We start from the raw sequence: 17531 nt of genomic DNA, 5'->3' as shown, positions 1-17531 counted from the left end.
TCTTCCAACCTGGACTTTCCTGTGAACTCAATTCACACACGTTAGATCACCAATATTGCCTAACTTAAACTCATTTTAGCCAAACATTAAAATCCAAATCACTTGAGACACGATTACCCCAACAATAACCCCCCAAGGTTAGTACGTCCAAGGCCTATGTACGAGAGGCGCCCGTCCACTAGTGGTCACCTTTCTCGAACCTTGTTCGGAGGTGAAAAAACTCATCTTATAGTCCAATCAAGAATATAAATTAAATATAATGTAAGACTTGAGAGAAGAGTAAACCAAACAAGTGTAGTAGTCGATCCGGAAGTCTTGAACGTCGCGCACTCCTTTTGGAACTTTGACAACCCTAGATTTGCTTTGTGTCACGAGTAGGGTTGCAAATTGATTTTAAATATCGAAAACCCACAATAAATTCAAACAAATGAAGTATAGGGGCCTCGAGTCGTATTTTTCCAAGGACTAGTAGAAAATTTCATAATTGAGCTTTCGTGTCGTTCTTTTTGGGTTTTCTATGAAAATGGGGGTTTTGATGTTTTGAAATAAAATATAAATGAAAATCAACAAGTAAGTGAAAATGCTAAACATGAAATCCTAAAGCAAGCTAAACCTATCATCAAAACCATGAAACATACAATTAAAACACGAAATGCGAACAAAGCAATTTAGCTAGCAATGCAATCCCTACCCAAACCAATCTACCTAGTAAACTGATACATGAAGTCTAAAATGGCACAGAACAGTTATACTTGGCATGGAACGGTGGCATAGTTGCAGGAACATGAAATCAAACAATGCACAACTTGAAATTAAAACGAAGTAAACCTCTAATCACTACCATAACCAAAAATAATCACCAATCTAAGCTATTCAAATGAAGCTAAACATTTATCAAATGAAAATTAGAAGTACAATCACTGTAAACAGAAACTAGAACTGGAAACTCGGAAACAAGCTATCAGAAACCGAAATCAGAAACAACAGTAACGAAAAATTCAGAAACTCATCCTCTTCTCCCTTCTTCTTCGAATTTCTGTCTTGATGTCAAACAAGAATCAATTTGGAAACCCTCCTCTTTGAAAATCCCTTCGGAAGCTCGAGCCAATAGCTGGAAATTGCCTACTCACGTCCACAACACCGAATTGAGGAGAAACCCTCTCCTCAATACAGAGAATGGAACGAAACAGGTTTTGTTAAGCTACAATCTGGAATTTCCCTCCTTCTTCTTGCGCTGATGAGCTTGCTGAAGCCTTGGACGTGTTTTGCGAGCTTCGGAGGACCCCTCGTCGACGCGCGGCTTCGGTTTGTTCAGCAACTCGCCGGAAATGCCAGGAACAGAGGATTGCCAGCGGCGGAGAAAACCTCGCCGTCACCGAGCTTCCAGCTGCCGATGATGCCCAACGGACCAGTTCCAGCCTCCTCGGGAATCCAGAAACACGCCGGAGATGGAAGATTTGGACGGGGCTTGGCCGGGAGTTACGCTCCCTAACAGGGGATACGCGCGGGGCGGAGACGATGAACAGTGCGCAACCAGCACTGTTCATCCCTAAGTTTTCGGCTTAAATACCCTGATTAATCAACAGATCTGGGCCCTTGATTTCTGATTCAACGGTGCAGGCTTGATCTGGGGTTTAGGGCAGCTTAGGGTTTCCAAAAATTTTAGATATTTTAATCAAGCTCGATCTAGATCATGTCCATGTTGGCTTGATCAATTTGGCAAATTTGACTTGATTTGACCCCGATTGAGCTCGAGTCGGATCCGATTTAGCTCTAAAATCAATTAAAATCCAATTAATGCCAAAATTCATCATTAAATCATAAAAATTATATCAAGCCTCAAATTATGTAATATAGAACAATTATGAATGAATCGATTCATTTTATAATATATTTTCATGTAAAAGCCCCAAAATAAATTGATTAAAAATTAATAAAACCCTAATTCATCAAACTTCCCCGATTGCACGAGCCTGCCCCCGTTTACGTTCAGTAACACCATAGGATGGAGAGAATGGTGTAGAGAGATTGTTCCTTGTGGTGCATGTTCAGCCTCCTTATATAGAGTCTTCCGGGCGCCTGGATAAGATCCGATCCGATTCTATCTCTTCAGACTCTATCCGGGCTGATTCTTTTGGATTCGAGCGCCTAGAATAGATAGGGGCTCCTAGATCTAGTCAACTTGGGTTTGACCTGAGTTGACCCCGAGCTTGGTTCGGCTATTTCTATGTGTTCCTCTTATGCTTCCTTCGCATTGCTTTCAACTCTTGGTTCCTGCAAGATAAGCATATAAACACGTAAGCAATCTAAGCCTATCTATAGTCTGTCTGACCTACTAGGCTTACCTAAGCCTTACCCTGTAGGTCTAACCTACTGGCTTATCCGTGCCTAACTCTCCGTTAGGACTAGTCACTTCCATAGGTAGACTTCCCACCTGCCAAACATCTAGTTTGGACTTTCTCTTGCCTAACCTCCAGTTAGGACTAGTCATTTCCTTAGGTAGACTTCTCACCCGCCAAACATCCAGTTTGAACTTTCACTTGCCTAACCTTCAATTAGGACTAGTCACTTCCCTAGGTAGACTTCTCACCTGCCAAACAATCAGTTTAGACTTTTCTTTAGTCTTGATCCTCAACTCCTAGGATTTCCACTGCTAGACATTTGGTCCACCTGACCTGCTTAGACTTCCACTGCTAGACATCTGGTCCATCTGATTTGCTTAGACTTCCACCTGGTGCACTTGATTCACCAAGTTTTCCCTACCTAATCCTCCAGATCAGGACTTCCTCTACTTAGCCTCCAATTAGGACTTCCTCTGCCTAGCCTCCAACTAGGACTTTTCCTGCCTAGCCACAACTAGGACTTCTCCTTGCCTGGCCTAACCGACTAAGACTTCTCGAATCTTCTGGTTAAACTGACTTGACTAGACTTCACTCACATCCAAATATTAGGTCATGTTTGGATCAACCCTTGGTCAAACTAACTAGACCTAGGTATATTGTTAAACATCGAAACTCTAGAGTCAGGCATAGTGCTCCTTGCACTAATAATTATTAGTTGTTATCGAAAACAAAATAATTAAAAATTATATTAATTTAAAAACTTCTCTAATACACGGGATTCTACTCCATTTTTATAGATTGATAATATAATTTATTATTTATAAAAATAAATTTTCTAATAAGAATACTCACTAAAAACAAATTTGCATTTGGGGATGAATTTTATGACGAATCGTAAAAAATAATTTGTCGTAAAAATTTTTACGACGATATTTTCAATGAATATTTCTCATTGCTATTAAGTCGTCGCCAATTTTTGTGATGAAAATTTAAAATTTTATTATTAAATTTCATGATGAAAATTGATTTTCATCGTCAAATTCATTGCCAATTAGTGACAAAATTAATTCATCGCCAATTGGCGACGAATCATTTTTCGTTGCCAAATTGGCGACGAACCAGACTTCGTCGCCAATTAGCAACGAATTTGGTGATGAAAATCAATTTTCATCGCTAATTAACAATAAATAGTGAATTATGATAGATTTGCGATGAAAGTGATTTCGTCGCAAAATCAGAATTTTTTGATTCCTAACCTGCTCATTTGCGCATTATCCCATATATACAAAAAGATCTAATCGGATCAATTCAAATTATACAAATAACCTATTTATACAACATACACATTATCTATTCATACACAATCTATATCAAGCAACTAATCATTCCACCACATTCAAAATTAAGAATTAAAAATGATACAAAATCTCAAACCATATCAACTATATCAACAATTCAAAATGACACAATCTATATCTACTATATATACAAAACCATGTTCATACAAAATTCATTCCACCACATTAAGTCATAAAACAAATCCATATCAACAACATAATACAAAATCCATATCAATAACATGATACAAAATCCATTCCACCACATCAAGTCATAATACAAATTCATATCATCTAAATGACAAAAGCAATATGAAAAAGTTTGAAGACGAGAGAAAGATACAACAAAATCATCGCCGTGGTCTTTTTCCTTTGGAGACTTTGTTTCCTTCTCCTTCCATATCTCTTCTTGTCCTGCATAAGAAAATAAAAAAAGAAAAAGTATCATTTTTAAAAAGAAAAATATAATCTATAAATTAAATATGTAAAGACTTCAGATATGACCTCACCAATCCTGTTAAAAAAGAAATTAACAATATTAATAAAAAATATATATAAATGAAGAACTTACAACTTAATAAAATGACAAATGGTAATAATACTGATTCTAAAAGAAATTTCATACACAAAAAACTCATGAAGAACCACCACCATCATCGTCGTCATCATCATCACGAGGAGTGAAATTTAACTGAAGATGTTGTATGATCAAGTTTTGTTGTCTATGTAATTTGCTAATTTCCTAATCCCTTTGCCTCATTTCCTGATCTCTTTGCATTAATAAGCCTTTCAAATGACTAACCTCTTCAGTCAAATTATGTGTATATGTCGTTACGACTACAGAGGTGGTAAAAGATGTACCAACAACTCTATAGGTTATGCTCAAAGAACTCATACCCAATATCCTTCCTCCACCTTTGGATCCCCCACTAGCCTCTAGCCATGAACTCAGATCTTTCCCAACAGAGGGCTCAAATCCATCATTTTCATCACTAGCACTTGAATTTCGTTGTGCTAGCTCGAGCTCATCATATTTGTTCTGTATTATCATAAGAAAAATTAATATGTTATAATATTTGAGAAACACATATAAGATACATATCTAAACCTTAATTGCTTTAACTCTGTCCTCGCTTCAAGTCTTGTCTTTCTTTTGAAATGTGTGAGTAAAAGTATCTATAAAAAATAGCTCTCGCCTCATTTTCTTGGCCTAAAAAATCATAGTTAGAAATAATAAAATAAATTAAAATTGAAGTGGTTGAAAAAATTATCAATCTGGGCGTATGCTCCTTGATATTAATTTAGCCGCCCGCATATATCGCAGATAAGTCTCCAGAATTATAAGTTTGATTAAACTTATTCTGTTGACTTCTTTTTTTGTTCTCTTCAATTTTTCAAAAATTATAGATCCTGACCCAATTCTACTCGATGATGTATGGAGGTTTTTTCCCCTCATCTTTGCATGATTAAGCACATGGTGGATGTGATCATCACATTTTTTCTTAAAAATTCTTCTAATTTTCAATTCTTCATTAGGGTCTCAAGTAAATATCCACTGAAAGGAAAAATACATAATTGATTATATATTCAACAGTAATTTCATATATAAAATAAAGTGGATAGGTTACCTTAAATTTATTCCACCACAACTCTTTGGTGGGATCAGGAGTGTTTGTATAAGTCATTGAATCCCCTCACCAATAGTTATTCACAATTTTATTAATACCATGAATAACATGTACAGAATCGGCAAAACTATAATACAATATGAAATAAATGATATTAAATATTTATAATAATTAATAACATTAATTATTTTAAAATACTTACGAATCATCGAGAGGAGATATAAACTCTCGACTATCGATCATCTCTACAGCTGATTGTTTAGTTGAAGGACCTTCTATGAGTACTGGGAAATGGGAAGGTCCTAGGGAGTCATGTGTACAAGATGGTCCTGCACCTGAACATGAAAAAATAAACTTACTTTATGCTCTAACTTTTGAAAGAATACCCCAATCAACACACCAATCAGTCACCTCTAATGATCTATAGGAAAAAGATAGTGTAGTTAAAATATATGACTTTAAGATAATAAATATATAAATAATAAAATTAATTAAGAAATTTATAAATCTACCTATTGAAATTAAATTTGCATATTTTAAACATTAAAACTAAATTTACAGATTAAAATAAAATTTATACATAAACTCCAATATCCATATATTAAAATGAATTATTAATATTTTTATTTTAACCTAACTTGCCCATCGTGAAAAATCAAAATCATCATCGTCATGAGCATGGTTGTGGTTGTCGTCGTCATCATCGTCGTCGTCTTTGTCTTTATCTTTATCTTCATCTTCATCGTTATCATCGTCATTTTTATGAATTTCAATTGTATCCACGTGTATCATTACTCCGTTGGGATCTCATAATGTAGGAGTATTATATTTCTTGATCTGAAATGTGTTTACAACTTCGTCTTGTTGATATGCAATATCTTGCCAACATTCTTCAACTTTTTCCGTGCTTTCATTTTACCAACAACCCATCATTTATTTTTGTCATGTTTCAAACTAGGATATAAAGTATATATAAAATACCTGAATCGCTTGTTGTGCCAACACAATTGGTTTATATCTCTTATATAATTTTTTATGATTTATTTCTGTAATATCCTAGAAATTGTAGGGTTTGAACTAATCAATTAAAAACCAAAGTCCTAATTAGTTCGAATTAAGTGGGTTGAAACCTAAATTATCCAAGCCCATTTAGGTTAACTAGGTCAGATCTAGAATTTGGTTAAGACTATGCTAAAATAAAGGGGATGAGAAGATTCGTCTCGCTAAGACGAATCAAACAAACCTGGGTTAGGTTTGATCGAAGATCGTTTGGTTAGTGAATCAAACGAACCAAGATTGAACCAAACTGCACCAAGTTGATTTGGTTCGTACTGGAAAAGGTTTTGATAGAATAAAATGGTTAAAAAGTTTTGTCTCGCGAAGACAAATCCAACAAAACTGGTTTGAATCAAATCAGAGGTCGTTTGATTAGTAAACCAAGCGAACCAAAACTGAATTCGGTTTGCTACAATAACCGATTTAACCGTTATAATAAATCTTAGGTTTTAAGTTGGTTTAGCCCAGTAAACCCTAGATTTTTAAGTTGAGTTAGCCGAAATCTTAATCCCGTTTAAAATTACTGTTCATTCCTCATTATAACTAAACCTTTTCCACCGCCGTCCTCCACGCGACCCCGTCCCTGCTCCTCCGCGCGACCGCTCCTCTGCGAGTTGGAAAACTTGCGGTTCTCGGGCTTTAAAAGCCGAGTATCGGAGCAAACCCTAGGCACACTTTCCCCTCGCGATCCCTCTTTGGAAAACTTGTGGTTCTCAGGCTTTAAAAGCCGAGTACCGGAGCAAACCCTAGGCACACTTTCCCCTCGCGATCCCTCTTTGCCCGACGCCACCACACGGCTCGACACCGCCACCTTTGGTTTGCCGCCGCCGCATTGCTTGTGAGGAAGAACGCCGGAGCTCTCTGCCAGAGACACCACTGCCCCGGCCGACCAGCACCATGCCTCCCGCGCAGTCGATCCCCTCCCCTGCCCTGCCGCCGCTCAGCCGTCGCCTTTAACCGCCGCTCATCCTGTTGCCCGCCGGTCCGCCACCGCTTACCCGCGTGATGCCTAGCGATCCCCTGCCCGACCGTTGCCCTTCCAAACGTCGCTGTGTGAAGGAGACGTGGATTCTGTCGGCCAGAAGGAACCCTGCCGCCGGCCGCGGTAAAAGGTTATTGATTGATTAATTAGATATAGTTAATTAAAGTTGTTTAATTAAACAAATAATTAATTAAGATACTTAGTTTAATAGATGATAAATCTGTTTAATAACTAGAATTAAGTGCTTAATTTGATAACGTGATTAGAAGCGATTAATGGTTATTGATTGGGATTAGTTAATTGATGTGGTGATGAGTATAGAATTATTAATTGTTAAATTAGTTTAGTAACCAATTTAATTAATGTAGTCAAGTAATTAACTTACTGATTTACTTGTTAATTAGTAGGTGATTAAGATATAATTAAAGAGGGATTGATAAAATAAGTTAAATTGATTAGTCGTTGGATTAATTTAAATAGGTTAAGTTAGTTTAATTTCGGTTAAAGTATTAATTGATTAATAATAATCTATTTAAGGGGAAATGATAAAGTGTGTTAATTGTAATTGGGTTAGTTGATTCGGTTAACATTAAGATTTATGCCTAATTAACAAGGAGAGTAATTTATTTAGGTAAATAATTACTAACTAAGTTATTAATTGACTTACATTGGATTATTTTGTAATTTAGTAATTAACAAGTTCGTTAGTAGGGTTAATTGAATTAAATTGGAATGAGGTGAGCGTAAATTAAATTAACCGAGTCGTATTAAATTAAGTTAACAGGAGTTTAATCGAGTTATACCACCTTAGAATCCACTAGAATTTTCTTGGATAGAAATTAACATAATGATATACTTAGCAGTGTTGTAATTGTAAATTTCAGGACTTTGATTGATACGGAGGGATTTGTATTGCGACGATTCGTCAATCAGGTGGGTACTCCTGTGCTTGGTCAACACAGGTCCTCTTTTGTAGTGCATAATTAAATTGTTATTCTGTTGCTATCCTTATTGCATTGTTGCCTGATTCGTTGCTTGATTCATGCTTGATATTTATCGTTGACTCTGACATTATCTGTTTATCTTTAATACAGTCTTATTAATCGTTGTTTATCTGTATTAACTTATCATGATTGATATTGCACATACCTTGATGTTATAGTAGTAACCGTTGAACTATGCATCGTAGCATGTTGTTGTTGTTAACTCTCACTGCACAGTGTGGGTGAGAGCATTATAGCACTGCACAGTGTGGGTGCTACCAGGACTAGCTATATAACTCTCCTGAAGACTGCCCCTCCCCTTCGTGTGTAGTGGTTTGTTGTTGGAGCGGGTAATGCCTGTCGTGCATCCCAGTTCACTGCACAGTGTGGGTGTCTGGAGATGTTGAGGTCAGACAGTGATATTTTCCCCGCTCCCCACTCACGTGTAGTGGTCTGTTGTTGGAGATTGTGCAGTTGTCCTGTTTTGCGCCCCAGATCATTGTGTGGGGGTCTGGGGGTGGCGAGTGCAGACAGTGACCATGCATGCATATGTTGTTGTTTACTGCATTTATAGCTGATGCACTTGTTGTTATATGATTATGTATTTGTTGTTATATGACTGCTGCATTTATATGACATGACATACATGATTCTCATATTATATGTTGACCTTGCTCTTGTAGTATCATGTTGAACTATATACCTGTTGATATCCATGCTTATATTCATTTGATACCTTGCTGTATTATGCACTTTTATCTAGTACACACTGAGTATTTTTATACTCACCACCCAGACCCTGGGGTTGCCTTGTTTTCTCCCCAAGTAGCAGATAGGAGAATAGTACTTGGAGCTTGTATTCTCGAGTGGATATGGTTTGGATTCGTTGTAGAGTCGGTTGTTTGATTATGTTGTAATCACCAACGTTCTAACAAAGTATTTCAAGGATTGAAAGGTTTGACGAACAAAGAAAAGTATGGTGTACCTGTTGATTTATAAGATTTTGACATTGGCAATAATTCTACCGATTGCGACTAGGGGTGCAAGCGAATTGAGTATGTTTGTGAGCTTTTTGATCCATCTCAAAAAATATTTGATTCGTATTTGAAATTATCGAATTCAAGCAGATCTCGAACATGTTTGACAATTTTTTGAGCTGAATTCTAATCCATAATATTTTGTTCGATTGTTCATGAGTGACTCGCGAGCTGAACTCAAATCGAACTGTGATTATTTTTATATAATTTTAATTTAAATATGCTCAAATTAAAGTTTGAATAATTTGAACTGAACTCAAATTTAAGTCATTTCGAACTATAGTTTGATTCTGCTCGAATCAAAGTTCGAATAATTCGAATCGAACTCAAGCTCGAATTTTATTTCGAACGGAGCTCGAGCCAAAATTACTTATATTTTCGAGCTTTGAATCAAATTCAACTATCACATATATTTTTCGAGCTAGAACTCAAAATATCAATATTTTCATATTATTCGACTCGATTCAATTAGTTTGCACCCCTAGTTGTGACTACGATCATAAAGAGAGTGCTTTTTACCATAAGAATTATGAAAGACAGATTATGTGATCGAATGGGTGATGATTGGATGAATAATAGTCTTACTGTGTATGTAAGTAGTTATTTTGTGATGCTTTATAAATATAAGATTTTATATTTTTTTATTTTAGTAATTATAATGTTGCTTATGGTGAATCAAGATCTTAGCTCTGCCCTGTTATGAATGGAGCAAAAGAGGATGGATAAGGAAGATAAGTATAGGTGAAATGACAATTGAAAGGAAACTAGGGGCAAAAAGAAAATTCATATAAGATTTATGCTAAAAAGTGGCATATATAATGATGTAAAATTGGCCAATCCACCTACGGTTTGGCCCAATCCGACTTGATCTATGTCATCTACACCACTTGTCAAAAATGGATCTTTCATATTGAGGCCTAACCTACATGTTGGGTAGGCAGTAGGGGTTCAAGTCATAGGTTGAGTTGTGGTGGGCACAACACGAACCTAAACTAAGCATAGACGCATGTTAGGCCAGATACAATTCACATGTCAGACTAAATCAACAATAGGAAAAAAAAAAAAAGGAAGGAAAGCTTCAATAATCAAAAGGGATAATGATAACTTCTATTTTGAATTTTATAAAAATGACTAATTTTAACCTAAGATTACAAAATTAATATTTTAAAGAAATATATATTTCTCTATAAATACCTCTAAATTTTATACTTTATTTTTTTCTACATATTTTCTGTTTTTTCAAATATTTGTTTTTAGTTTTTATATTTTTACATTTAATATTTTAATTTTTTTTTTGGCTCAATATGCCTTGAACACAGGCGAGGATCAAGTGGGCTTGGGGGAATGTGCAATATTTACGTCACAGGCTATGCTAAACATGGTCCATGACAAATCCTATCATGCTTAGCACTGCCTGTACCAAAGAGTGTCATGTGTAACAACATAACATCTAAATAAATTAAGCCTAGGTCCATTTACACCGTGTGTATATGAAGTTAGGACATGATTGAATTGTTTACCCCAAATGGGGAACGCAATCAAAGGATGCTGGACATCTGGATTGGCTACGCCATCTTGGTCGGTCCCACAGTCTACACGGTCGGTCTCACAATCATCTGATTGAATTGATTATTACAGGATAGATATTGCTATGATAGACAAGCATCGAATTTTGATAAAGTCAAAAAAAATACTTTCTCCCACAATGATCAAGTATAATTTCTCGATTTACTTTATGCACATGAAATTACTAGATTGACAAATCCCACTTTTTATTACAATTATACACATGGAATCACATCCGTTAGACTAGATCAACTCAGCTGTGAAGGGCCTGCCCCAAGTTTTGTTCTTGATGCTGCTACTTAGATTCCTTTTCCAGATCTACAGGCCTCTGAAATCTCAACTTTCCAGATTTCGTAAGTAGAAAAAAAAATGCATTAAGACAGATCAAGTCAACTGTCTCAAGTTAAAATCAAATATTATACCAGCCATTAATTGCAACTAGTAGTGTTCAGTATCAACTACCACTTACAGATCAATTAAAAATCTACGTATTTAAATCGATCGAACCAGTCGCTCAATGGACCACCATGCTTTGCTCGCTCCATTCGTGATGGTTTTAAAACTAAACAGCGAGTAAATTTCCGAGTGGCAACGAGGAAGAAGAAGACCCTGCTGCAACAATGGAGCACATCATTGCCTTCCTCCTCCTCCTCTCCACCTTCCTTCTTCCTTCCTCATCCCATCACTACACCGCCTTGTTCCACTTTGGCGACTCGATGTCAGACACCGGCAACGTCCGCATCGGCCGGCTACCTTACGGCATGACCTTCTTCGGCCGCGCCACCGGCCGGTGCTCCGACGGACGCCTAGTCATCGACTTCATCGGTACGTCAAAGAGCAGAGTAAAAAATTAATATTAGTGCCGATTAGTTAGTTAATCAGGATGGTGCGTGTTTGGCAGCTCAGGACCTGGGATTTCCACTGCTGCCGCCGTCGAACGAGAGGGAGTCGAACTTCAGCAAGGGCGCAAACTTCGCGTGGGTGGCGGCCACCACTCTCGGCTTCGACTTCTTCAACGAGCGAGGGCTGAGCAAGGGCCTCTGGGTCAATGCCTCCGTTTACGTCCAGGTCGACCGGTTCGAGAAGCTCTTGCCCTCCATCTGCGGTGCCCCGCAAGGTGCTCCATCCAAATTAATTAGCTTCTTTAACAAACTGCATGCATGTTTAATTTGAGCTCATGAATTAATGATTCGTTCCGACGGCGGCAGACTGCAAGGATTGCCTGGGCAAGTCGCTGTTCATAGTGGGCGAGTTCGGGGGCAACGACTACAGCACCGCTCTATTCTTCGGCAGGTCCATTGACGAAGTCACCACCTTCGTGCCCCACGTCGTCCACGCCATTTCCGACGGCGTCGAGGTAATCAACTCATGCATCAAGTCGAGGGAACTAAGAATTCCATTGATCGCATATATATGTGTGTGTGCGGTTGCAGAGGTTGATCGGGCTCGGGGCGGTGGACATCATCGTGCCGGGGCTGCTTCCGGTGGGATGCTTCCCCTTGTACCTGACCAACTACCACACGCAGGACACCGAAGACTACGGCCACAAGACTGGCTGCGCCAGGAGATACAACGCCCTCTCGTGGCTGCACAACGCACAACTCCGGCGATCCCTCGACGATCTCCACCGAAAGTATCCAACAATATCCCTCCGATACGCCGACTACTACTCGCAAATCTTCGATTTCGTCATCAATCCGCTGAAATACGGTGAGTGATCTTCTAATTAATTCGCCTCCAGCTTGCTCATTTTTTCATTAATTGAGAAAAGTCACGGTTTAATTTTCATAAGCCGATATCATCCACGGTTGTTGAGCGTTAGTAGCCAGCCTGCGTCATTGCTAGCTTTAGGTTGAACACACTTTCTCAGAGATTAATTATAACCAATCGCCCACCTCACGTGAATTGAATGAGATCATAAATGTGCCCCGGGACATAAGTTGAGTTGGTTACGACGGAATAGAATTGTTAAAGTGGGCAAGAGTCAAATTTCAACGAAGCCGACGCAATATCCTTTTTTGTCGTGGTTAACTGCAGCTTTTCGATTTACCTCCTCACAGATGATCGTGAGGGCGACTGTGTAGGGTCGCTGGACTGGAGTGATGGATTACACCTTTTATGTTGAAATGAGATCGAATATGTAAATTTGAAAATAAATTAGCCTGATCAACTGAGCAGACAAAAGATGAAATTTATCACTCCAGCGGTCCTATACGATCAATTCACGATAATTTGTGAGGAGGTAAATCGAGAAACTGCAGTTAACCACTATGGGAGAGGGCATTGCCTTAGCTTTATCGAGATTCGACCTTTGCCTACTACAGTAAATTTGTCTTGTAATAATTAACTCAATTATGCTCCGAAAAAATATGATCAACTGAGCACGATTCTTACGTACTGAGAGTTTTAATAGTTGTTGATAATTCATCAACGAACGTGATTATAAATTACAATCACGTGGATAGTTTCTCTCACATTCTCTACAAAGCATTGGTTGTGCAATTCGATAATATGCTACAAAAATACAAGAAGGATATGTATGGAATAATTGAGTTTTATCTTCAATAAAAGGTGAAATTTACTATCCCAATAATTTTACACGGTCAACTTCACGATCATCTATGAAAAGGTAAATCAAACAGTTACAGTTGATAACTATCGGGAGGGCTCCAAGGGCATAATTGAGCTCTATCAAGACTTATGAAACGTGATGCAATATTAATTGCCAATTGAATCGTGGTATTCAAGGCGAGGCTAAGAATTGGACTTGTCCAACTATTCGTGGGGTGTTTTTGATCTTTCATCACCATTGATCATCCATCTTAAAGAAAATGAGAAATCGAGTAAAGTCTTTAATTACCATTTGAGGCTCCTTTTTCTAAAGTCTTGTAATTAATTTCAATTCATTGATAGTTAGTTAATTATCCTGATTGATTAAAATTGACTGACAGGGTTTACAGCGGGAGCATTAAGGACTTGTTGTGGAAACGGCGGTGGGCTTTACAACTATGATCAAGGTCGCCGGTGTAACGATAAAGGCTACACAGTGTGCGAGAACAGATCGACGCACGTGAGCTGGGATGGCATCCATATGACAGAGGCAGCCCACCGTGTGATCGCCAATGGATGGCTTTATGGCCCCTATGTCAATCCTCCTATTTTGGCAAACTCCTCCAGGACCTAGTCTGTCAATTGTTGTCTATGAATTTAGATCAATATTCATAGATAATTGTTTCAAAGTAGTTGTTGCTGTTGAAAAAAAGTAAATAAAGAATAAATAAAATTAGCTTCAATATAAATGAGCTGATCGTATTGAAAGTTTTATCGCAATAAGATTGATTTTGTTGAATCATACCATAAAAATATTATAAATATAATTAGATTAGAAGCGCTTTTTATGTGTGCGTATGTAAGGGTGGAAAACTCGAGCTTGATTTGCTTTGAATTCGACAAAAGTGAAGGATTAAGTTTCTATTAGGTGGGTTGTTGGAGAATATATCGAGGCTAGTGCTCAAGAACAAGATCACTCTAGGCTCCAAATCGTGTTTCAAAACACTGTCCTTAAGACTTTATTTGGTCTATAAATTGTGCAACACAAAGACCAAATATCCTTTAGGATTAGATGAAGCTAATTGCCTTTACTTTGCACTAAGTAAGACAATTCAGAAAACAAAGGAAAGAAGAGCAAGAGAGTGTGTTTGTTTTTCATTCAACTTAGCCCTTTTATAGACTACCATGACATTGAAATGGCCAAGGGTTGTGACTTTTCCCAAGTGTCATTACTTTTCCCAAAAGTCACAACTTTTCTCAAAGGTAGCAACTATTCCTTTGAATTTTATTTTCAATTATTAAAATATCCAACAATCCCCCGCCATTTTCAATAATTGAAACATACTTTATTCATGGATTACAAACACATCTTGATAATTTGCGCATCAATAATGGTATCTTTCGATTGAACCACTATCTTAGTGAAGGTTTCTTATAATTTGTAAACCATTTTGGTAGCTAAGCTTTGAACCAAAGGTTTATGTTACAAACCACATGAACAATCACACACAAATTCACTTCTTTCCAATTGTTACAAACAACATACATTTTATATAATGTTACAATCCTTTCATGAATGTGTCAAAGTTTAAGTCCAAAACTTTAATTGGATAATTAAATCCTACATTCATATAGGCAAGTTCTCAAATGCCCCCGCCATTTGTGGCATTTTCTGAGACTTGTTAAGAATCATCAAGTTCATCCTCACTTTACTAGCGGGAATTTAAACACTTATCTTTGATATGGTGTTTCAACCTTTGTCCAATGTACTTTTCACTACATTGAATCCAAGACTACGTAATATGGTAGCGTTGGATTGAGGTTTCCATTGTTAAAGGTTTATATCATGGACTTCAACCCCATCTCAATGGAGGTTCTTTCAACTAAATCTCTAGTTAATCCTTTTGTTAAAGGATCAGCCAAGTTTTCTTTGGATTTAACATAATCTATGGTTATAACTCCACTTTTTATTAAGTCTTTAACCATACTATGTCTCACTCCAATATATCTTGACTTGCCATTATAGACCTCACTATAAGCCTTGGCAATCATACTTGTGTTATCACAATGTATAGTTATAGGAGAGATAGGCTTTGGCCACATTGGTATCTCATACAACAAATTTCTTAGCCATTCAGCTTCCTTGCTAGCTGCAGCTAAAGCTACAAACTCGGCTGCCATGGTGGAGTCGGTTATGCATGTTTGTTTCTTAGATGCCCAAGAAACAACTCCACCACCTAGAGTAAAGATCCAACCACTTGTTGAAGAGTGATCGTCTTTATTCGTTATCCAACTAGCATCTGAGTATCCTTCAAGTACTGAAGGATCTCCCTTATAGCTTATACTATAATTTATTGTGTTCTTGAGATATCTCAAAATTCTTGTAACACCTAACCAATGTTGTTTGCTGGGGTTACTTGTATACCTACTTAATACCCCTACTGCATAAGCAATATCCGGGCGTGTACAAGTCATAGCATACATCAAACTTCCTATCACTTGTGAATATTTCAACTGTGATACTGCCGAACCCTCATTCTTGACATGATCAATTTTAGGGTCCAATGGAGTTAAAGCTGGTTTACAATCATAGTGATTGAACCTTTTGAGAACCTTCTCAATATAATGAGACTGTGAGAGTAGGATTGATCCTTGTTCTCTTTTGATCTTTATGCCTAGGATGACATCGGCTTCTCCCATATCTTTCATATCAAATTTGCTTGAAAGCAATCTTTTGGTTTCTAAGACTTGTTCTAAGTCTGTACCAAAAATCAACATGTCATCCACATACAAACATATTATGACACCTTTGCCATTTGAATACTTGCTATATATACATTTATCTGATTCATTGATTTTGAATCCACTAGCAAGTATTACTTGATCAAATTTTTGATGTCATTGCTTTGGAGCTTGTTTAAGTCCATACAATGACTTCACAAGTTTACACACTTTGTGCTCTTGTCCAAGTGCCACAAACCCTTCGGGTTGTGTCATATACACCTCTTCATCTAACTCACCATTCAAAAATGCAGTTTTAACATCCATTTGGTGGATTACCCATTTTTGGATTGATGCAATTGCAAGTAGTACCCTTATAGTAGCTATCCTTGCAACTGGTGAGTATGTATCAAAATAATCAAGGCCCTGTTTTTGGATATAGCCTTTGGCTACCAATCTGACCTTGTATTTGTCTACAGTTCCGTCGACTTTCAATTTCTTTTTGAAAATCCATTTACAAGCTATTGGCTTGGAACCGGGAGGCAAATTCACTAGAACCCAAGTATTGTTTGACAATATTGAGTCTATTTCATCATTGATTGCCTCTTTCCAAAATGATGCATCTTGTGATTTCACAGCTTCATCATATGTTTTAGGATCATCTTCTGTATTAAAACAGAAGGCTATTTTGTTACTTAGTTCATTTCTTGTACCTTCAACAAGATAAGTAACAAAATCTGAACCAAATGATTTGACAATCTTTGCCCTTTTGCTTCTTCTTAGCTCAATGACCTCATTTTGGTCATTTGAATTAGCAACATCATCATTTCTCAAGTCATTGTTTATGTTCTTGGAAATAGAACTGAATCTTTGTTCATCAAAGATTGCATCTCTTGATTCTATGATCGTATTGATTCCTATAGAATCATTGTGTTCAATCACCATGAACCTATAGGCTTTGCTATTTTGTGCATAGCCTATAAAGATGCACTCTACACCTCTTTCTCCCAATTTTCTCTTTTTGGGTTCAGGAAGCCTCACAATGGCTCTACAACCCCATACTCTTAAGTGTTTGAGGTTAGGTTTTCTTTTGTGCCAAAGTTTATAAGGGGTTATTGAACTTCTTTTGTTTGGTACTCTATTGAGTATATAGCAAGCTGTAAGTACAACTTCACCCCAAAATCCTTGACTAAGACTTGCATTAGTCATCATGGAATTAACCATTTCCATTAACACCTTATTTTTCCTTTCAGCCATGCCATTTTGTTGTGGTGTATAAGGTGCAATCAACTCATATTTGATACCGGTTGACTCAAAGAAATCTTTATC

General features: G+C 37.3%; 1 protein-coding gene across 1 annotated transcript; it reads left to right on the top strand.

Moving 5' to 3' along the window:
- Positions 1-11551: 11551 nt before the first annotated feature.
- LOC141812230 (GDSL esterase/lipase At5g45910-like) lies at positions 11552-14115 on the top strand. The gene is made up of 5 exons (XM_074700277.1): positions 11552-11756; positions 11833-12048; positions 12140-12288; positions 12365-12641; positions 13883-14115. Exons 1-5 carry the CDS (start codon positions 11552-11554, stop codon positions 14113-14115), a joined length of 1080 nt encoding a protein of 359 aa, XP_074556378.1.
- Positions 14116-17531: the final 3416 nt, after the last annotated feature.

Source organism: Curcuma longa, chromosome 18 (assembly GCF_044706935.1).
Source record: "Curcuma longa cultivar G26 ecotype Majalengka, Jawa Barat chromosome 18, ITB_CL_G26_1.1, whole genome shotgun sequence".
Taxonomy (NCBI): Eukaryota; Viridiplantae; Streptophyta; class Magnoliopsida; order Zingiberales; family Zingiberaceae; genus Curcuma; species Curcuma longa.
The sequence above is the reverse complement of the archived record's forward strand: the minus strand, read 5'-3'. Positions and strand labels throughout refer to the sequence as shown.